We start from the raw sequence: 23656 nt of genomic DNA, 5'->3' as shown, positions 1-23656 counted from the left end.
AACAAAAATAAACATTTTAATAAGAAAATAAAAGTGATTTATAATTATTATGTGTACTTTTATTTTTTCCATAAATATAACATGTTCAGCCAAATCTAGGTTATCCTTATCTATCTGTATTTTAGTTAATTTATTTGACAGTTATGTTTACACTTCTGAGTTTTAAGACTGGATGAATCCTCTAATGGTGAAGTTAATCAATTAAATTAAAGAATTCCTTATTAAATCGACACACAAAAGCATGGGAAACACTTTCTCATATTGATGAGAGGTCTAGTGCTCTTTTCTAGAGCCTAGGTTATTCATTCCCCTATTAGTGACTTAATGCATTTGCACTTTACCATTCATGCTTTCTCTCCCCCAATTTAGAACTGAACAAATGTCTCATCAGTTCACTGCAGCATCTTTCTTACTTGAACAGCAGAGATGAAGGCCTCAAGACATCCATGTCTTGTTCACACACTGCAAGCCACAGCGCCATTAGGGATCTAGAGTGCCAAGGCAAGGACAGATAGTTGATGCCATCACAGGGACCTACAGTAGTGTACCAAGGCAAGGACAGATAGTTGATGCCATCACAGGGACCGACAGTAGTGTGCCAAGGCAAGGACAGATAGTTGATGCCATCACAGGGACCTACAGTAGTGTATCAAGGCAAGGACAGATAGTTGATGCCATCACAGGGACCGACAGTAGTGTACCAAGGCAAGGACAGATAGTTGATGCCATCACAGGGACCTACAGTAGTGTGCCAAGGCAAGGACAGATAGTTGATGCCATCACAGGGACCGACAGTAGTGTGCCAAGGCAAGGACAGATAGTTGATGCCATCACAGGGATCTAGAATTCCAAGTTGCGGACAGATACAGTAAATGATGTCATCACAGGGGCTAAGCAGGCCATGTAGGTCGTGAAGCACCACTTGGAAAAACATATTTACAGGTGAATAGCACAGCCCAGATACAGTAGCAACTACCCAGCACACCAATCACCCAGAAAGAAAGAACAACCAAAAGAGCTCTGGAACATCCTCGCCAGAATGCGTCTCTTAACCCATTCATACAGCATCATTTTCAGACTTATAATAAACAATAACATTCATTATTCATATCATCATATTGCTTAGTACATAATATCATGGTAAAGCTATTTTCCTGTTTGATCTCACAGTGCCGCTTTTCCAGTTTCCAGTATTTCCAGTATTGGTGCATACCAAGTGCCTGCCGGCTGCCCTGACAGAACATTGTCACACAGCAGTGTATGTTTGCGAACATTTTACCAGCATTAATCAAAAGACGAAATGCAAGTTATTCCAGAATGGCCTCTGGGAGTCGCATTGCATCTGCCACTTCAAAATAACAGGCCTTTGCTTTCAAAAGAGGTGGAGAATGGACTTTCTAAACATATGTCAAAGTGCAAGCCTTTTTTACAGGTTTAAAAATAAGATGTCTCCATGTGCTTGGCATTATCGTAACAGGTGCTTACCTCTGTTCTCATTAGGAATATTTAAAGGCTGTAATGAATTTGGAGTTTCCACAAGATAAACACTTTACCTGAACTTTTAAAGTTACATGAGTAGTTTGGTATTGACTCATAAGAAGTATCATTTAAGATGCTTTTTGTTATGTAAGACGTGAAGAGGTATTCATCCCACTAATAATAGGATTGACTAATATGGACCAATATTTTTAATTAGAAGTATTCATGTACAGTATCTATGTAGAATTTACTGACAAATCATCTAAAAGGCATTTTACTGAAACTCTTCTTCCCTCTAGAGGGGGCTAATTGTGACGTCTTGGTTATGACTACTGCTTCAGTTGAACAGGCAGGCTTTCTACTGGCTTCATTATACTCGAGTTACCAAAAAATGTGCTGTGCTTGTCTGAGCGTTCTGAAGAGCCGTATTAATGCTTCCGATCGGAAACAGCGTCTTATGCGAGTTAACTGCAATACATCCAACACTACACCGAGTTAACGTTGGATAATTCGGATTTTCGTCTGGAATTACAAAGAGGATTTGAAATGTTTGCATGGATACAATGTATGTAGAAAATCACTGTTCACTCTATATTTTAATTGTAATTGTTTTTCGATGAGCAGAAGTAAATGTCATATTTAATAGTTCAAAATTTGCAAGAGAATATACTGTTGAGTATTAGAGATACTGTTGTGTGAATTTATAATTCCAGATCATCTGCGTTCAAATGTATTGCTACGTGGTTTGGAAATTACAGAATCAAAATGATGTTTTTTTAAACGGGATTTTATTAAAAGCATCCATCAAGTGTACAAAGAAAATACCAATCGCCATACAGCTAACGATTTCAAATGTTATTATTATTATTGGATTTACAATTTTATTTACGCTACTTACATTTCTACCGGTTTGTTTTGTTTTTTTAACGAACAAGCTTTAAAAAGATTTTTGTCAAAACAGCTTTACTTTCGGATCATTGTATATAAATGTTAAGAACAATTTCTGCTAAGATTGCTCATAAATTAAAATATTAAGTTTTATTTAATTTACAAGTGTATTAATTATAATTCAGTTAACAATAATATGAATATAAAACGCACTCTTTCTGTAATAGGCTGTATGATGGGAAGTACTGTATTTTGTTGTTTTTTTTTAGATTCAGTAATATATGTTTCCTGACCTGAAATTGTCAAGAGTTTTGACATATTTAAATGTTCTTTATAATGATGGTCCCTATCTTTTTTGATGAGGCAATGAGAGAGGCAGAAAACCTCAATGTCTTGTAGTTAATTAACAGTTAACAGTTAATTTACAGTTGACAGTAAATGTAGAATTATGGTCTAAAACTGTCAGTTTGTTCTAAACCCAGTTATGTTTTGTATTTGAAACACATGCTGTACTACACTTTTTCTGTCTTCATAGAACTAGATGATTAAGGAATGGGCTCCTCAATGAAGAATAGGAAGCTCATTAAATTTCCATAGAACTGGCGCGGACATACAGTTTACTGTATACTGATGGACAGTGAAGATGCAGCCAGCCATCTAAGTTTTTTTAACAACAGCTCATATATGATATTTTTTTTATTAAAACCTACCATTTTGCGGAAAAAAAATGAACTCCTGGTTTTTATGTCGTGATCTCATGAATCACTATGACTTCAATAATGATATATGAAACATAATAGTGAAATATAGAACTTCTTATTTGTGTTTATTGGCAGGTGCTGAAAATGCCCTAGCCTGAGAGACAGAAATCCAGTTGGGCTGCAGCTAGAATGAAAAAGGCCAGGTGATTAGGCCGCTGCAGGGCAGACGGTGAGCTTTCTTATGGTGGCCAGTCATCAGCAGGCATGGGCAACGGTGCTATCAAAACCCCTCATCTCGAAGAAAGTTGCTTGGCTTCGGGGATCAAGGAACCACCAGCATGGGAGGTGATTGAGGCCCTCAAGGCCAAAATAGCACGACTGGAGGAAGAGCTGAGAAAGAGGAGTGAGGAACTGAAGACCAGAGAGGAGAGACTCCGTACGCTGGAGAAGGAGCTGCAGGCAAAGGTGTCCCAGATAGACAAGCTTCAGGATGCCATTGGCTACAACAGTCTGGTGAAGTCACCACCCTTGGTCAGTCCCAGCGAGCGTCTCCTTAGTGTCATAAACGAAGGGCCAACACGCTTCCACAGGGTAGCAGTGGAGGTTCATCGCCGCCTCAGAGCCAAGGAGGGAGTGTCGGCAGAACCAACCTCCCGGCACTTTTACAACCACAATCTTCAGCACTTTTCCTTTGAAAGGGCCCGGGTCCGTAAGGATTCCAGGTAGGGCTTATTTGCTGCCCGAAAAGAAAGCTCCATTAACTCTGATGACATTTCAGATTTGGAATTTGTCTTGCGCACACATAGTGTGTCACTGGAAGAACACCTCGGTCTAGGACAAATTGGTTGTGTGGAAGACTTATTGACTTCTCACACTATAATGCTGCCTTGGTGTCTTTTGTCATGCAATACACTGACCGTTTGATTACTTAGGCATCCTCCAAAATCCATGTCTAATATTAATTAAATGTGTATTTAATAGTATATCAATAGTGACAGAATTCATAATCCACCTTCAATGGTGTGGTCAGGCATAAAAACAATTGGTTGGTAGTCTTTAGAAAAACTAGTTCTTTGAGTATTTTCTACCAGAAACATTTTACAGGAAATGAAAATGAGATCTTGCAGCTTCTTCTTACTGTTTGTAGTTGCTCAAACCTCAAAAAGACTTGAAAGCATACATTTACATAATAATCCAAGAGCAATAAAAAGGCACATATGACAGACAAAAGGTAATCCATCTATATGCATAGAAAACATAATTGCTGCTTTAATTCAGTGTCTGCCAGGAACTCTTCTATAGTAAAAAATTCATACATTCCATTCTGAGTAATTTAAAGCCACTCTTCCTTTAGAAGTGCAAATGAGAAAGTTCTCTGTAGTAGAAGCACAATTTTAAATGCTTATGCTATAAAGTTACAAAATAAACACTGATTAGATCCCTTCACTATGAACATATTATGCCACTGAGGGTATTGTAAATTACCACAACACATACAAAAGCCAAGAATGAGATTACAGTCACTAATAAAACAAATTTGTCATAATTGATTATAAATGACTGAACAATTAATAACAGTTAATAAGTGGTATATACTGTAGGAAAGATCTACTGTAGGAAGTTATGTAGCCTCTTCAGCTTTCTTCAATATGTTCAACTGGACAGTAGAAGGTGACCATAAAGATATGAACATGCTTGAACATACAGTACTAATATACTGTTAATTGTAGAACGTAAATCCAGTGAATTTGTTGTCCATTTTGGCCATTACAATAAGAAAAATATAGCCACTATAAAGGCAATATAAAGGAGAGCAACCAGACTTGCTCTTTGCTTACAGTGAATATCATACTTGGAAAGACTAAGGGAACTGAATCTTCTTAGCCTGGAACAATGGTACAGTATTTATATGGGGACTTGATTCTGGTATTCAAACTGACTCAGTCATTTCAAGAGATTTCGTGATGATCAACAGCAACAAGCAATTGTGGAAATTAGGTTCAGGGCCATTTAAAATAGAACATTGAAGACACTTCTTTACACAAAAGTGTAGCAGCTAGTAGTCTGAGACCTTAAAATAAATTAGAAAGACTGGCTGAATGGCTTTGTCCCATTAGTAACATGTATTTACTTTTACCATCACCAGTCAAAGCTAATTTAGAGGCAAATTGGGTTTGCTTATTGTGGCAAAACTATGCATCCTGTTTCTGTCTCTTGCTTATGCTTGAAGTACAAAATGGTTGATCAATGATGCCATCATGAGCAATGACTTCTTGAAGAAGCTGGAGCCCCAGCAGATGAGAGAGATGGTGGACTGTATGTATGAGAAGACCTATAAAGAAGGCCAACTAGTTATTCAGGAAGGGGAACCTGGCAACTATCTCTATGTTCTAGCAGGTAAATCAATCATATTCCATCATCTTGTCATAATAGTTTGTGTCTAATTTTACCCAGAGTCACATGCATTTCAAACTGATTTTATGATTAATGAGAGCATAAAGGTTAAAACACACAGACAGCAAAGCTCATTGTGCATACAGGAGCACCCACTCCCATTTAGTCTGATGCACTTAATGTTGTGCAAGGGGTGTTCAAACGTTCTGCAGTGTCTTGGCTTTATTTCCTACTTTAAACCACTTCATCTCAGAATGCTTAGCCCTTTGTACCTTAGCCGTTCCCTAATAATTGCACTTTTCTGATTTCTTCTTTAACTCAACAATAGACTGGAAGGAACATCATCTTAATGTCAGACTTAGATGTCGGAACAAATAATAGTCACTAAGAGCTAAGCCTGAAATGCAGGGTGGATGATTCAACTGTTCACAGCCATAGTGGTGAGTGGTGGCCTGTCTAACTCTGGCCCAATGAGCTGGCACATTGTTCTACAGCAGCAATGATGTGTCAGAATCCCCCCTGATTTCATGAGTTATTTTCATGGAAAACTTCATGCATTTGGACACTGAGGTCAGGATGCTATTGACCAATGATTGTGAGTCTGTGAAGTATTGATTTAATTAGCATTAACCTTTTTGCACCCCAGAACATGTTGGCCATACTCTTGATAGGTTATTAATATCATTAATTGGAGCCTCCTTTACAGTGAATGGGATGGGAATAAATTGCCCTTAAGAGAAACAGATCTGAATTTGTATTGAAAATGGCACACGTAGAGCATGTGAATTGACTCCAATAAGTAAAGCATAAGTATCGGTACATTGTATTTGCCTCTATTCCTTATCCTTTGCTTCAGGGTGTTAACTTTCCATCCTGTATTGTGCCAGAACCTGTGCAAACACAAGATCCGATTGTATTTATGTCATTTTTCAGATGGCTTGCTGGAAGTAATGCAGAACAGCAAGCTTCTTGGAAGAATGCGCCCTGGGACAGCGTTTGGTGAGCTTGCTATATTGTACAACTGTAAGAGGACGGCTACAGTCACAGGTGGGAACATCTCAACACACTGTATGTTTTCGAAGTGAGATGAATAAGTCGATAAAAGATGTAACACTATCGTATCATGTAATATCATACTGTACATTGTTAATTTCACAAAATATCTCCTTGATTGTTGTGTTCTTACTGTTACAAAGTAGAATTGTCCATGATTTTAAAGTATTTGGAAACAAGTTACTGTACTACTGTATTTCATGAAAAGTTTGTTAAAGTGAAATTCCCAGGATGTTCCTGATAACTACTTTGTGGGAAAAACATAATTGCTTAAATGTAATTATCATGAACAGACTCAATCAAGTTCAACATTGTATGTTAAGCATTTATGAGATGAATACAGTCCATCTCAATGAAAATATCAGTTTGTTCAGTTGATATGTTTCTAAGCATGCTTTTCATATTCTTGTTGATAAATACTCCATGATTCAAAGCTTTTCATGGTTTTGCATGACTTTTCTTAAGGTGGTTATGAACAGCTGCAATGCGATGCTGATGCATTATCATTTGTGAATTTAATTTTTTGGATGTACTGTACAGTAGGGCTGTTTTCTGAGCAGGTCCTTATCTAATGAACTTTTCATAGGGGTTGCCTATACAGTTTACCTTTCATAGTCACATTGTTCTGATTTGTTTGTGCTCTGTCTGCCTAGCGGTTTCGCAGTCTCAGATCTGGGTTCTAGACCGGCAGATGTTTCAGAACATCATGATGAGAACAGCACAGGCTAGGCAAGAAGAATACTTCAGCTTCCTTTGCAGGTAAACAGAAAGATGTAGTTTTGCAGTTTGAGAATGTGCCCCGTTGTGGACTTCAATTGAGTGAGATGACACTGACACATGCTCCTATTCATCCTTGTGCTGCAGCTGCAGTCCAGCATAATTTCTCATGACAGCACTGAAACTCTGCAAACTAGATGGTATTGCTACTGTTTGTACAGCACTGCAAGAAAGGCAGAGAACAAACCAATGCCATATTTATCTTTAATTTAGTATTTTATGCAGATACAGAAAATAGCTACAGCAAAGTGTGGATTGAAGAAAGACTAAGTCTGAGGACACTTGTGTTTAACCTTAAAAGCTGTTTGCAGACATACCAAAACTGCAGCTTCATTAGAAAGTAATTTTCCCTCCTCTCTTCTGCCACTAGTGTATCTTTATTAAAAGATTTGCCTGAAGAGAAGCTTGCAAAGATTGTGGACTGTCTAGAAGTGGTATGTACTGTATGTCTTGCATTCTCATTGAAAACCTGCTTATTAGAGTTTTATGACTGGAATTGTGTGATGTGATGTGTAATAAGCAAAAGTTGAAACTGTGTCTAAACGTACTGTACATTTACTTATCTATTTAATAACCTCTAACATGTCTAATAACTTATATAAAGTACCAATAAATATGTAAGGTAACATTACATTTTTCACAAATTAGTTGACATGTTGCTTCACAAATGTCAAGACATCAAATTGAAGGAGAGAACAAACAGAAAACAAAATAATCAAATAGAAAACAAAAATTTAAAAAAACATTGAATACATATTTTTATATTGTAATATATTTTTAACATAGAAAATGCTACAATTCAACAAGTAATTCTTATATATTTTGTATTTATCAATTGAATATGCTTTGGAATATTTTTGGTTCTCTTCTTAGATTTGTCCAAACAGAAGACAGTTTGTTTAAACATTTCAATCAGCCTTTGTCTTTGAGAAATCAGAGACATAAGGCACTTAGAATATGAATATTAAAATTTAGTTCTCTTTTTATTCATTAATTCAGTCCGTTGTGATAAAGTCTTTTTTTGTATGAGTTAGCCCGCTCATCACTTAAGTGAATTTGTATCCTCTTTAAATGTTAGTAGCCATACTGTATATTCAGAAAACAACCCAAGACTGTCTCACCAGTTACTTTTTGAGAGATATGACTTAGAGAAACGTGAGTTTAACTCTCGGGTGTCATTTACATTCTGGGACCCCATTGTGTGCCTGTTAATGTCAGAGGGAAAGAGCTGCTTGACACACACCAACTAGTATGTGACTTGCATAAAGTAAAGCATAAAGTGAAATGTTAAGCAAAGTAGCAAAACGGTAAAACAATTCTTGTGACACTCAGTCTTTTTTTTTAGGATTATTATGATGAGGGAGATTACATCATTCGTGAGGGAGAAGAGGGAAACACTTTCTTCATCATAGCTAAAGGAGCGGTAAGAGAGGAACAAGAAGCTGAATTGTCATCATTGTAAGAATGGGACTTTTGGTGAACACTGCATGGAACTGATGACAATTAAAATTGATATGAGTACTGTACATGGCAATTGATGTTTTTCACCTGACGTTTTGTACCTTCAGTGTTGGGGCTCAACTGCTGGGTAATTGGGATTCTCAGGGTGTTTTTGTTCCTCTTGCAGGTGAGTGTCACACAGACCATGGAAGGATGCTTGGAGCCACAGGAGATAAAAACTCTAGGAGTAGGAGAGTATTTTGGAGAAAAGGCCCTTATAAGGTATATGAAATTGATGTGTCTCTAATTATAGCCGACTTGACTGTTTGTGATATGAATGAAAAGGGTCAAAATTCATAAAGAACACCTCAAAGGTGATAACCAGCTCTCTCTGTTTATTGTTTTTACCGTAGCATTGGGTTGGATGACTCAGTGATTAAGTGAGCTTCCCAAAGCCTTTGTTACCATTTCTCTTCTCTGCTAGGTGTTTGTCAGCTGTGCTGCATCAAGCTCCAAAATCAGATGAGAAATGCAGTCTTTATAAATGCCAAAACCAATTTGCTTTGGACCCCTTCTGATTGCTTTGGTACACCTGAAATATAGTGAAGGAGAAAGACACATGAATATGAGTTGTACTGAAGTTCAACATACTGTACTACGTGAAAAGCTGAGAAACTGACCACTCTGTCTGTATGATTACATCAGTAGATTATATAATAGTTTATATTTCCAACACACAGCTCTCAAATGAAGCTATCCTAAGACAATTTGCATCATCACATGTAATATAAACAAACCAACAAATTGTGATTAATTTAAAAGTGATTTTAGTACAAAGGCAGTTAATTGCCCTTAGGCTGAGTATACAGTACCATTATTTTTCCAGATAATTAAAATGGATATCTTACATACAGTATATTCCTGTTCTTTCTCTAAAATCTACTGTAATATAATGTAAAATATCTATAAAAAAACATTGCATAAATATTTTTGAGGAGAGGCAAAGTAGTATGACTCTAAAAAGAAAAAAGAAAATACTGTATACATATAATTTGTATTTCTGAACAGAAACCATCAGTAGTCAGAGAGTAACTGTAGTGTGCTCCAGCATGTACACTATAAAGTTAAGTGCAATGGCTTTTTTTCAAATACCAAATTTAGTCACAGTTGTTATTACACTCTTTGACCTTCTGTTCCAGTGAGGATGTTCGTTCTGCAAACATAATCGCCAAGGAGAATGATACTCAGTGCCTTGTGATTGACAGAGAGTAAGTAACAAGCTCTCCTTCCTGTGGCATCATACAACTTTTGATTCTCTTTGTTATTGTTTTTGTAATTTTCCTTGAGTCCATTCAACAAATTACAATGAATAACAGAAGTAATTTCCTCTCGTTGAAATGGCCTTTACTTTAACTGATGCAGTGTTTTACATTCAACATTTTAAGCGCTATTTGTTAAGGATAATTTGAAAAACATCAGAACCAAAAATCAAGAAACAAAAACTGCACTTATTACACTTGCAAAAGTTTATTAATTAAAATCCTGATTTAAATTAACAACACCTTTATGGAGCCAAAACTTCGACCTAGAAATCTCTGGCTCCTTATACTCTCTATGTATTTTGAGATGTGATTGTACTGTACAGTAAATGCTTTGCAGAGGCAAGGCAAATAATAACTCCTTCTTTATATGAAAAATAAGAGCCTCATCCAGCTGTTATCCAGACAAAGCCACAGTATCAATTATTTCAACATTGTAGGGGAGATTGGTTCATACACCCACAACTCTTCATGTAAAAATGTACCTCCTGTTTTCCATTTTAATTGCTCTTTTTCTTACTTTCTGCTTGTGCCCTCCGGTTTCTGTCTCACTTTTGATTCTGGAGAAATACATTTGGTTGATCATCAATACTTTTTAGGATTTTGAATATCCTTTGATTCAAAACTAAAGAAATGCAGTTTCCCCAGTCAGGTAGGATGTTGCCTTAAGCCTGGGAATGCATCTGGGTACTTTTCTCTGGACTGATTCCAGTGAAGCTAAAATAATTTTTGTAACATTTTGACCAAAATCATGGTAGTCTAAATGAGGGCTTAAAAGTGCAGTGTAAAATTTAGCATTACATACCTTGATTTAACTTGTGTGTTTTAACTATATAACCCCAAATTCTGTTGTTTTTATTGGTTTATTGTTCAAGTGATATAGAAAGTGAAAATGATGTGACAATATAAACATGTAACCTTCAATTATAAGCACATCCTAAACTGTGAATAAAGAGTGTGTCTTAATTCACATAGTGAAGTCATGCACAGATGTCTGTTCTCCACATCTGTAGCATCTTTAACCAGATGGTGGGGACGTACGAAGAGCTGCAAGTTTACCTTGAAGATTATGTGGAGCAGCTGTCCCGCAGTGATGAGAAGAGGAATGCAGTGTGAGTATTGAAGAGTTGCACAGAAAACACCAAGATTTGTGTTCCAGTGTACTGTATGTGATCTGAGTTTTAATACCACTCTTTTTCACTGTTGCCCAAGGCCCCATTCTCCTCTTATAGACAGCTCTCCTGAAGCCAGTGAGTTCATCAGAGTCCGGGAGAAGATTGCTCACTTCTCCGCTACCTCTCCCTTCAGACACCTGCAGATCATCACCACACTGGGCATGGGCGGGTTTGGCCGCGTTGAGCTGGTGAGCCCTCACCTCATTTAAAAACAAGCCAGCTGGAGGAGTGTGCATGAACACAGTGCACATGCACATTTGTAGTACGCTTCGTAGTCAGAATGTTGATTTTTATTCTTTTCTCATAGCCTAAGTTTTTTTTTTCATGACATAACTAAATAGGTAATGAAATATTTAAATCTTATCCGTTTTTTCTGTGGGGTGCTGTCAGTAAGCTGTAACTACATTGTCATCAGACAGGGTTCTGGTTTTGTTTTGATGTCATTAATCTTATCAGGTTTTCTTACTTCAGAGTTGTCCAGTACAGGTCCTGGGGAACCTGTGAGTCTGCATGATTTCTTTGCAACTCAGCTCTTAATATGCTAAGTAAGACAGTATTCTCTCCTACATGTATGTAAAAAACACTGGTCCTGAAGGACCAGCATTAGATATACCTTTCTAAGTTATAAACTAGAATTGGGGTGTTCAACCTTACAGCATATACAGCATATTTTAGATACTGTATGCATGTTTACTTTGCTTTTCAGATTTCTATTTTTGATCAATTCTGCAGAATAACCTACTGTACAAGCCGTATTATCATAGCTGCTTCCCTTAAAAATAACCCCGTTGAGAAACTCCTTGGAACAAAGGTGTGCATGAAACCAAATAGATTAGGATCTACAGTACTGTATTGAATGCCCTCACAGTGTCTGCGGTTGTTCCAGAAGGTCATCAATGGAATCCCTTCATAAACTGTTACTGTTGTTGCCTTAGGTGAAGCTGAAGGATGAGGACACAACATTTGCACTGAAGTGCATCAAAAAGAAACATGTTGTGGACACCAGGCAGCAGGAGCACATTTACTCAGAGAAGAACATCCTGCAGCAGACAAACTCCCAGTTCATCGTCAGGTCAGTCAGAAAGGGCAAAGGGTTTTAAATGGTCTCCTACCAGGATTCAGGGTCTTATGCTTCATATTCACTTCAGATGTACAGTATGAGCAAGTAATAAACTGGACTAATTACTAGATCACACTTATAGATCTAAAAGCAATTATTAAATTATTTTAGATGGTATAGTGATGCATAGGATATGATATTAACAGAGTAAAGGAAGTATTGTAACTAGAAATCACTAAAAGATACTGTATACAACATAACCTACAAAATAACACTCTGATTAAAAACACCAAGATAACTGTATTTTATTGTTATGTATTATAATGAAATGATCATTCCGAATAAAAATTGACCAGATAAAAATGTGAGTTAGTGATTGTTGTGTAAATGCGTGGATATTGTCCATGGCAATGAGAGAATGGCTGTATTGTCCAAATACATGAATAATACATGGAATCAAAGTGTGGTGAACAGACTGCACAACAACAACATACAGTACGAATGGATCTATTATGAAGCAACCTCGGTTTTACTCTAGTTTTCAAAGTGTATGAATTATAAATAAGTGTTTTCTAAAAAGTGCAGTGGGGTTTCAATATCTTATTTCGAGTTAGGAGCAGGTATTCTTGACTCGGATGCAGGATCCAGTGAGAATCCTGAGAATTGCTGTAGGTTCCTCACTGCACTACATCCTAGGAAACCCTTGCTGATCCCCCATCCTGGAAAAAATAAAATATTTCATTTTCATTTTTCATTTCAGTTTGAAAAGCATCTGTATTATTTTGCAATTATTTTACAACAGTGAAAAAGCAAAATAGCAGTTTTGAACACAGAAGGAAAATGCTGCATTAAAAGAATGATGTTTTTTCCCGTGGAAATCTTTTTAACCATCTGTTGTAATATGTTGCCAGGTAACCCAAGAGGATTTCTGCCCTCCTCTGTCATGTTGGTCCATACAGGCTGAACAGGGTGTATTTAGACTCTGACATTTAAAAACAAAAGCCTTTGTAAATACAACATCACAGCTCAACCAAATATGTCAATTCATGGACAGGTTCCTTCTGAACTAAGTACCCTCGACTGTTTGCACTTTCAGGAAGGCAGGGCTAGAAAAACATTTTAAAACAGGCACCAGCTGTTACTGGTAGGCTAGCACTAATGAATAGAAGAATGCATTTCAATGATTCAGACCTTATAATACTTTACACCTACTCTTTGCTCAACAGAGATAGACAGAAATAAAAAACAAAAGCTCATCGTTTACTTTAAAGGCCAACGTTGTTAGCACGTGATACATTTTAAAATGTTTTAACTCTGAAAAGTCATAATAAAGGTTACCTGAACATGCTTATAGTTAAGGGGGGAAGGTTGCATATTTGAAATTGTATTTAAAATGGCAAGTGTAGGACTAATTAGTGGTTAAACTTGTACAGGTGGTGTACTGATTTGTAGTGGTTGTAAGTGGTGGATGTTTGCTGTATGAGGTGAATCCAGATGGTACCAGTGTGGTCTGGGTTCTGCTCTTAGCTAGTAGTAACAGATTTCCCAAATGGCAGCACACAATTGCTAGAGTAGGCTAGGGTTGTCTTTGGCTTCTCACACCAGTGTGAGCTTTCAGGTTCCAGTGTGCTTGCTCTTTGGCACTGATATGTGCATCTTACCTTCAGCAAGTGCTAAATCTACAGTGGGAACAATTTGGAATGCAATAGCAATATAAACTTGGACAGATGGTTGAAATCTGGACAGATGAAACTAAACACCTTTCAGTTTCAAGGAAAAAGAGAGAAATATTGAATTTAATATTGAATTCAATCATTAAAGCACTTGACAGCTGAAGGAAATTACAACAAGAATGGGTGCAGTATTTCGTACTTTTGAAGGAAAGTCTTTATATTCTTTGACCAGATGCGAAACACATATTGAACTAAGCAACCCATGCTTAAGATTACAAAGAAGTACCAGCTAGTAAACTGATATCCATATTTTCACAACTCATATAGTTAGTTTTAATCCTACCTGCACTTATAGTAATATTTGCATGTGTCCTGTGATCCTTGTCTCCCTGAATTTAGAAACTTATGCCGACTCTCTATTTCAGTGTTCGTTTCAGTCTTGAGTACTACAGTGAATCCAATATTAACCAGTCAAGCCAAGGCCAGTTGACGAGTGATTCTGAGGATCATTAGTGCTTAAGCAACAATGATTCAGTAAAATACCCAAGTGCAACACCTCACACCTCACCTTCACAATCCATAAAATAATAGATTTTTTATATACTTTCATATATGAAAAATAATCGATTTTTTTAAATATATATATACCACAAATTAAAAAACTTCAAATGTTCTTTTTTTCAGGTTGTTCAGAACTTTTCGGGACAACAAGTATGTATATATGCTGCTGGAGGCATGCCTTGGAGGAGAGTTATGGAGCATTCTGCGGGATATGTGAGTGTACATGTAGGTCCTTTTCTCACCATGCCACAGTATTGCAGTTACACTGCTGCATTAGGGGATGTTGATACGACATACAGATGTATGTCAATTTCTGTGACTTTGGAAATAGGAATAATTGGAAATGTAATTTTGTTGCAATGAAATGGAGTTGTGTGGCAACTGTAAAACATTACTGATTGAGACATCAGAAAACTCTCCTACTGTTGAGCATTTACCCCTTGAGTGGATTAAAGATTAAACATCACAGTTAATCAAGAGGATCCATTGTTTTGGGGAGACCATCATTTAAATTATACTTTAGAATAAAACCAATACAAGGATCTTCCACTGTATTTTAAATTACTGTATATAGCTGGTATGAATTTAAAATACATAATCAAATGTATTTTTATGATATTTTATGCTACAGTATATTTTATACTTCAGAGGTCTAAACTATAAACAAAGTTCTTCAATAGGCGAGAATACAAAATATTCTTAAATACTACAGTTTTCATCTTGGGCTATAATGTTTGCAAAAAAACTAATTGCAGAAAAGAGTCAATCACTTGAACTGATTTCTGTTCTAGTTTGTGGATGTTAAATAGTTATTTTATACCCCAAAAAACAGTATACTGTTATGCTAACAGCAAATGCTGTAGAGATTGACTAGTAGCATTTAGCAATGGCAAGGTCATATTACCACTGTCTGTCAGCCCTTGAGGAGTTGTGTCTGTTTTGGGCTGTAGGTGTTTCTTTGAAGAGCCCACAGCACGGTTCTGCATTGGCTGTGTCCTTGAAGCATTTGATTATCTTCACGGCCGGGGAATTGTCTACCGGGACTTAAAACCAGAGAATCTGTTGCTTGATGACCATGGATATGTGAAAATGGTATGACGGCCCATATTGAGTGAGCTCTGAAAGATGTTGGATGAATCTTTAAACGAAAAGAATGAATTCTTTAAGTCTTGCCTACTTTATTGGTACATAAGTTTTTACAGTACATTGCTTAGCGTATACACAAAAAGTAAAAAGTTAAAATGTTGATATTAAATGCAGTCCTATATATCGAGAGTCTTAAGTATCAAGAGAGTGATTAGATCAAGCTAAAGTATGTAAAAGGGTACAAATAGTTATTAAAGTATACTTTGTTAGAAGTACAAAAGAGTTGACTTGTACAAATTACCAAATAATGCTAAAAGTGTAAAATACAGTAAGATGTACAGTATTAATATTATACTGAAGTATTCTTCTTACAAGTTTGATCATTTTATATTGTAGATGTTGCAGACTTTTTTAGCGTATTATCTGTGGAATAACTACAGTTTTAAATTACACTGTTCTCTTCTTGCAGGCCGATTTTGGATTTGCTAAGAAGATTGGACTAGGGAAGAAGACGTGGACCTTCTGTGGTACTCCAGAGTATGTGGCCCCTGAGATCATCATGAACAAGGGACATGACTTTGGAGCAGACTGCTGGTCTCTGGGTATCCTCATCTTTGAGCTGCTTACTGGAAGGTGAGAATCTGGGAGTACTCTAGACAGAAAGGTTTGAATCCTTCTTGAGATTAGGCAGTTTTTTACTATGGATATAATTGGAAGGACTAATTATAACCCAGATGTGTTATTGTTAGCTAAGAGACCTAACATTAAAATTGTAGAAAACTAGAAGACTTCTAAAATATTTTCTTTCTGTGGTTTGCCAGTGTCATACATGACTTATTTATTGCTGGTAGGTAGCTGTGTCAGCATGCATAGGCTGCAAAGGAACAAGTTAAAGATTTTTTCCATGCTGAAAAGAGGAAACGCAACGTTTCGGATGTGGAGCCTTCTTCAGATGTGAGCATGTCTCACACCTGAAGAAGGCTCCACAGCCAAATCGCTGTGTTTCCACTTATGCTCTTTTCAGCATGACTTAATTATTGTTGAGTGCCTGCATTTGTTCTCTGAAGCAAGATTAGTGCAAATGATCTGCTTTCTATAATTCTAGAAAAAGCTCTTTGTGGTAAGCAATAAATACCAAATTATCTTTGAATGACAGTGTTAAAGGAAAGTCTCACTATTTCTCCAAATACATACAACTTGACATTGTGTGAACATGACTGACAATGCTCATGCCAGGGGCTGTGTGGTCTCTTCAGATGTGGTGAACCATTAAGCTACTGCTTGTACAGATCAGAGCTGCAAGGGTCTTCAGAAAGAGTAACCATGGAAACAGCTTCGTATGATGGCAGATTGAAGTAGCCTGTGCTGTATGCTTTCAGTAAGGCCATTTAAAAAATCCCCATGTCCAGTATCTCTGGTAACATAAGATTGAATATTTTTAAGAAATAACTACAAAAGAGGGTCACTTTTATTTTTTTCCTTTTTTTACATAAGCCTTCTCTAGAGCCTTATAGTTTTGATTCACTAGAGCTTTACCTAGACTCATACTAGTGTGATAGTGACAATTCTCTTTAATCTTAAATCACAACCCAAACCGATGATTTTAAGACAGGACCTGTAGACATCTCTTTTTATTAAATACATTATTTCACGATTTATGTTTTATCTTCTACAAATGCCCAGTCCACTTACCTATCATCCCATTCACTCTGCCTAAATTGGGAATAGAATGTAGTATATTTCTTGCTCAATGGAAGAAAAAAGTGAGATCTGGGTTGAAAGTTTAAAAAATTAAAAGGAAAACTGTGATCTCAGTCTGTCCTCTTCTGTGACTTTTCAGTCCCCCTTTTTCGGGATCAGATCCTATTAAGATCTACACCATGGTTCTCCACGGAATAGAGAAAATGGACTTCCCTAAGCGCATTGGCAAGCGTCCTGAGGATCTGACCAGGAGACTCTGCAAGTAAATCTTCTTGAAATACTTCATTCATGGCAAATCGTTACAGGATTTTCCTCCTTACCTTACAAAATAAAAGGATAATTTTACCCTAGGGTGAAGAGTCTGGACACATATCATAATAGTGGCCATCACAGTATTACAAAATGCATTCTCATGAGGGAATTACTGTAGATTATATGTACTTAGTTTGGCTAAGAATGCTCTGTGCAAAAATTAACTCCCCAGACATCACATAGTGACAAAACTTCATCAACTTTGCAGCAGCTACAGTGATACTAATGTAGTCAACACAGAATACCCCATGTATCAGGAAGAATTATTCCCATAAAATGTCCTAAAGCTTATTCTTTCCCTTTAGACTCAATCCTGCTGAGAGACTGGGAAACAAGAAAAATGGAATCAATGACATAAAAAAGCACAAGTGAGTCTGCTTATCTGACCTGAAACAGTACTGTATTTAGATGTACTGTATCTGAAAATCATCTAGGATTGTCTTAGGCTGATTAGATAATTTTCTGTTTGTCCCCTAAAAATATGATTTTTGAAAAGACTATATACAGTTCATAATCTTGAGTCAGAGGTATTACTGGATGAAGATAATTGGATAAATTATTTTTACTTTAGTAAATCTTTGATGGTGGTGTTGGAGATATTAAGTGCAGCTTCTTTTTTTAATGAATGCCTAATTTTATATTACATAGTGGAATATGAATGTTATTTAACAATTTACAGTATAGTATGATAGCTTTTGTCACATGTGTCACTTCTTACAGATGGTTTCAGGGCTTTAACTGGGAAGGGCTGAGAAGAAGAAAGCTGTCTTCCCCACTGAAGAGAGAGGTAAAATGATCGCTGAATCCTAATGTCTGAAAAATAAAAGAATTCCTGCTTTTACTGTAAGTCTCCTGTTTGTTAAACACTAAGAACCCTTGTTTGAGCAAATGTTTGGAATAGCAGCATCTATTTTACTTTAATAACTGAAATTTTAATGATGTAAAGACAGATTATATTTAAAAACCAGATTCCTACCAGAAATAATTTTTGTCACACCTGCCTCTTTTGTTTTCATACCCTGTCTTACTCAGTTGGTATGCATCTCTTGCATCAATGATTGACTGAAACCGTTAGTAATTCTGCACTTATCTGGAAAGTAAAGAGAGAGAGTAGAGAGTATAATATACTATTTTACTCTTTGCGTTTCAACCTCAACCTCACCTCACACACTGACACAGCACTCTGCTCTGGTGTCATGGTAGATCCCTTCTCAAATATGTGTATGTGTCTTAATCATTCAGAACTGAAATTATAATGATATGGGACACAAGAAATAAAAGAGGAAATTGCATGTGATATACACTGATGTTCATCTGTTTTCTTTTTTTCTTTTACAACATATAATTAACCTAAACTTGTTCCTTAAAGTATATAGTTATTTTTTTACAGTTTTAGCTTAAATATTAGGTACAGTACGTTGTATATGATCAATAAGTTGCTACTGTAAGTTAAATACTGTACATGCAAAAAAGAATAACATGACTTCTTGAATATAGTATAATCTTCAAATTCCTGGATCAAGGAACTTTCTAAAAATAACATATTATTCCTGGTGCTTCACAGCTGAAAGGGCCTATGGACTACAGCAACTTTGATATCTTCCCCCCAGAATTAGAAGAACCTCCAGATGAACTCTCTGGCTGGGATAAGGACTTCTGAGGACCAGGACATATTCTTTAGGCTTTCCAGAGGCAACTTGAGAGCTAAGCTGATACTAGAGCACGTACTGTATCTGAACATACAGCCAAAGTATTACGCAAATCATCCAACCTTCCATTGCAAAGATACTTCAGGGATCTGCGGCCGAGGCATTGTTAGTCTTTCACCACATAATGTCTAAATACTTGAAACCTCATACATACTGTATGTTCTTACTGTTTATTTACTGATTTACTATCCGATTGTTTTGAATATTGAGAAAATTCAGTACCTAATCATAATTTCCAGTGCTTTGTTCACAAAACATCAGTGGAGGTGTATTAAAAAAGACTCATTACTATGCTTTTGATACAGTAGCTCTGTGTTGATTGGCAGAATGAATGAATTATGTATTGCGGCAAACCTCGGCAGAGCTGTTGCCACTGGCAGATGCTAAGAGAGAGACGCACAAAAGCGTGAGCCAGGACAGAGGACAGTCTGATTCTTTTTGATAGGAGTATCACAGTTTCTTTGCCTGGGCCCAAGATGGAGTGCCGCTAGTTTGTTGGACATTATGTGCATTATTTGCAACACAAATAAAAAAGACAAGAATAACATTTTATGCATGTTTAAAAAATGTTTCCTGATTTGTTCTGTTTGGAGAGGGCAAATCAATTTCCGTTTGTTTGTTTTTTTCTGAGAAAATATACTCACAGTTCCATTTAAATTACAGTGTGAGTGCAAGAGGATAATACTTTGACAGCAGCATTACCACCTTCTTGCCTGGTCTTATCAAATGTCTGCACCTAAGTATGGTCTGCGCTGTACTGGGATGGGAGGCCTCCAAGGTAAAGTGTTGCTGGGCTGGTAGGTGACACTCTTCCCTCTGAACCACAATTTCTGAGTATCTCCCTATGTGGTAGCCAGGGACACTGTGTTATCGGAAATGCTGTGCTTTGGACATGAGTTTTAGATTAATTAGAGGTTGTGACTACTTGACCATTAAAGATCCCATTGCATTGTTTGGAAGATTGTTTGTAAGAGGTCAGATTATTAACCCCAGTGTACTGGTAGATTTCTGAGTCTATAAAATATGGTCTTCATGAACATATAAATATCACCTTTACTTGGTGAACTTCTAACTTTCCCTCCTGATTTGCTGTGTAGTGGGCTTACTAGAACAGAACTCTCTTACCCAGATATCTGTCTTACCCAGGTGGGCTGTAGCTGTAGAAAAGTACTTTTCTCTTTTCCATTTGTCAAGCTCTTTGTCATGCTGTGGAATGAAAAGCGCTATAAAAGTAACAAATAATTATGTTTGGCTACTTTTGCTTTCCTATGTCCTTATGATGTGAATCATAAGATATGAATCTGTAAACCAAAACTTTTTTCTATTTAACCTCTCACACAAATAAAAGAAAACACACAAACTCCCACAACATGACAATTTTCTCTTTTTTTGCAAACTATACAGTTCTATACACATATAATACCGGTTATGTGTTTTTGTTTGTTGTGTGTATTTATGACTATATTGGCACACACAGAACTTGAAGAATAATGTCTTGAGTTGTTTTAGTACTGAAGATGGCCTTTGGTGATTTTATTTCAGTCTTCTCTGAGAATCACAGAAGGCCAGGTAGCATGGCCTGCCATTCAGAACGTCTGGTACCATTATTAAAATTGCTAATTTATCATCATTTATACAGCTGTATATTTTACTGGAGCAAACTGGGTGAAGTACATGTTTACCCAAAAGTAACTTAAAGGTGCAGTAGCTTTGAGCTGAACCCACAAACCTTTCAGTCCTCTTAGCCCAGAACTCAAACCTGCTCCACTGCTGCAACAGTTAAACCAGTAAGGAGATTCAGTCTCTGTAGATATATCTTATGTGCTAGATTCATCAAGAAGCTCACAAATGTGTCAGAAATGACTCTGTTGAGGGAACAAAGAATATAGTAGAAATGCTAGTGATCAAGAGATTATCATCTGTCCCATCATTTGTGAAGAAGTTGATAAAGGAATTACACCTGTTTTCTTTAAGAATCCTATTGAAGTGGTTGTTTGTTCTATGTACAGTACACACAATTTTGCATAAATCTGTGCCTTCTAATATTCTAATATCCCATTTGTGTCTACTAACCCTGTCTTCAGTATTAACAATGATCAGAGTCATCTTGTAGCTGAATAGCATATTCTATTTTTAGCTAAGTGTTAATTATGTATCTTAATCATTATTTTCATTTTACAATGGACATGTGTCTGTAATATATATAGAAGTGGCCATCAGATATGAATATACTTGTACTTGAATAAGTACTGTACAGAATAAACCCAGTAGATGATTAGTAATTTCAGAGGGCTTTTTGGAAAGATTTTTGCTGGTTATAAATGATTGGCAGAATGTGTCATAAACAGATTTGGAGTTTTATTGAAAAATAATATTTTACTTTATACTTCATTAAAAATAAGTTTGGATATACAGTATCTCTTGCCATACAGAAAAGTGACATGCTGTACCATCAGGTTTCTGTAGTATTGAAGAATATTAGATTCTTGGGAAACATACCCGTTGGAGGAATAGGAGAACCTGTCACAGATGTAGTGTCACACAAGATTTTTTTGGAATCAGCTAACCAATGGAATACAGTACTAAAGGACATCTCTGTGTTGTGATGTAACACATGGTATATACTGTACTGTATTAAACTTTCCCCATTGACTCTACTTTCTTTTATTAAGTGTTCTACAAAGTTTGTTCTATTGTTTTTCATTCTCCCTTACAATTGTGAAAAATACTTTTATGTATTGAGGATAATAATGTATATATGTGAAATTAATCTTTTTAAATTATGAACATTTATGGTTCATACTTAATAAACAAAACTAATGGAACTTAAAAAATTATGACTTGCTGTATGTTTTCTTTTTAAGCTAGAGAGGCATCTTTCTGTTCAGCTAACCCTTTTTGAACTTCTGGAGATTCTGAAGACAGCAGGAAATTCAAAAGGAAATAAAATGTTTTACCAAATTAACGGTAGAAAGGTATTACTGTACTTAAATTGCACTTTCTGAGATGGACATTTTACCAGTAAACTCCAGTCAGCAAGAGCACAGTGTCACAGACCCCAGGAACACCAGCAACAGTCACAGACTCTCAAGTCGGCAAAGTAAATTTTGTACTTTTGATGTTATTAAATAATAAAAGTACTGAATCTTATAAATTTAATATTTAGGGTAATAAACAGCAAAAAAGACAATAATTACACACTTATAATATGGGCCATCAAGAGGGTCAGCGATACAGCCTCATTGTGGATAAAAATTTCTAATTGTAGTTGTCAAATGTAGTTTCAGTGTCCCAATGATCTAGCGATGGTACTCTGGCATTCCAGCCTGAGAGATAGCCTGTCAGCCCCTGCTCATGAATGGAGAAATACTGTAAGATGACTTACTTTAGGTGCTCATGTTGGTTTCTTAATGATCTGTTTTTAGGATGACTTTGTACTGTAACGTATGTAAATGTACCCATCTCCTATGGAATAAATCTGTCTTTTTTAAGATTTCTCTCTCTATATTAATATATTTAAAGCAGTATAGGATCTCACTAGTTTTGATAATTAAATAACACATCCACCTTTTCAATATGTTAAAGGCATCTGCTGACGTTTAATCAAGTTCAATTATTTTTTCATGTTCAAGAACTGCTTTTTTATTATAAGTCCAGCAGCAATGATGGTAATCCCTGCTAGCTCTGAGGGCAGAGCGATGCTAAGTTTGGATTGCAGTGCAGTCTGTGTTTGTGTCCATGGTGAAGTATTTCATAGTTGTGATGCAATGGATTGTGTTATTTTAATGTTTTGTTGAGTGGGTGTTTTGCTTCAAGCTTAATTGGATTCTGATTGAATCTGAAGTTGCTTCTAGATTGGTTGTTGTTTTTACTGTGATAGGTGGCTGATTCAGTCGTTAAAATCATGTCTTTGGAACAGCCTGCATTAACATCTTGAATTTTCACTGTAAGTGTTCAGCTTCTGGGTTCTATCTATTTGGGAAGATCCTGTTCTGTTTTCCTTTTTTGTAGATGACAAGAGCTGTGAAAGACCGCATTTAAGTTGTCATGTATTGTAAGTACATTTTCTAAATAAGATTTAATTTGGTCTCAAGGGGTATGCTTTCCCATCAATTCTGAATTTATATTCCTCTACTGGAGGCTAGGTGGCAGTGTGGGTCTATTTTTTTTCATCTCTGAGCCTCTTGTCTGTGGGTAGTATTTTGTTCAAGAACTAACATAGAATCGGCTTCTGGCATCAGAATGGCTATAGTGGACACAGCTAATAAATCAGCTTATATTTTTTCCAGTGTACACCTCTGATTCTCTCAAGAACATAGACGAGAACT

General features: G+C 36.4%; 1 protein-coding gene across 1 annotated transcript; it reads left to right on the top strand.

Annotated features, from left to right (window-relative positions):
* The first annotated feature begins 1836 nt into the window (after nt 1-1836).
* Nucleotides 1837-22821, top strand: prkg2l (protein kinase cGMP-dependent 2, like). The gene is made up of 19 exons (XM_088635434.1): nt 1837-2044; nt 3204-3790; nt 5299-5465; nt 6396-6509; nt 7169-7274; nt 7663-7726; nt 8638-8715; nt 8920-9014; nt 9932-10000; nt 11065-11163; nt 11264-11414; nt 12162-12298; nt 14644-14733; nt 15471-15612; nt 16076-16239; nt 17447-17569; nt 17925-17987; nt 18340-18406; nt 19184-22821. Exons 2-19 carry the CDS (start codon nt 3333-3335, stop codon nt 19277-19279), a joined length of 2283 nt encoding a protein of 760 aa, XP_088491560.1. The 5' UTR covers nt 1837-2044; nt 3204-3332; the 3' UTR covers nt 19280-22821.
* The last annotated feature ends 835 nt before the right edge of the window (nt 22822-23656 follow it).

This window comes from Lepisosteus platostomus, chromosome 6 (genome assembly GCF_059453375.1).
Source record: "Lepisosteus platostomus isolate fLepPlt1 chromosome 6, fLepPlt1.hap1, whole genome shotgun sequence".
Lineage (NCBI taxonomy): Eukaryota > Metazoa > Chordata > Actinopteri > Semionotiformes > Lepisosteidae > Lepisosteus > Lepisosteus platostomus.
The sequence above is the reverse complement of the archived record's forward strand: the minus strand, read 5'-3'. Positions and strand labels throughout refer to the sequence as shown.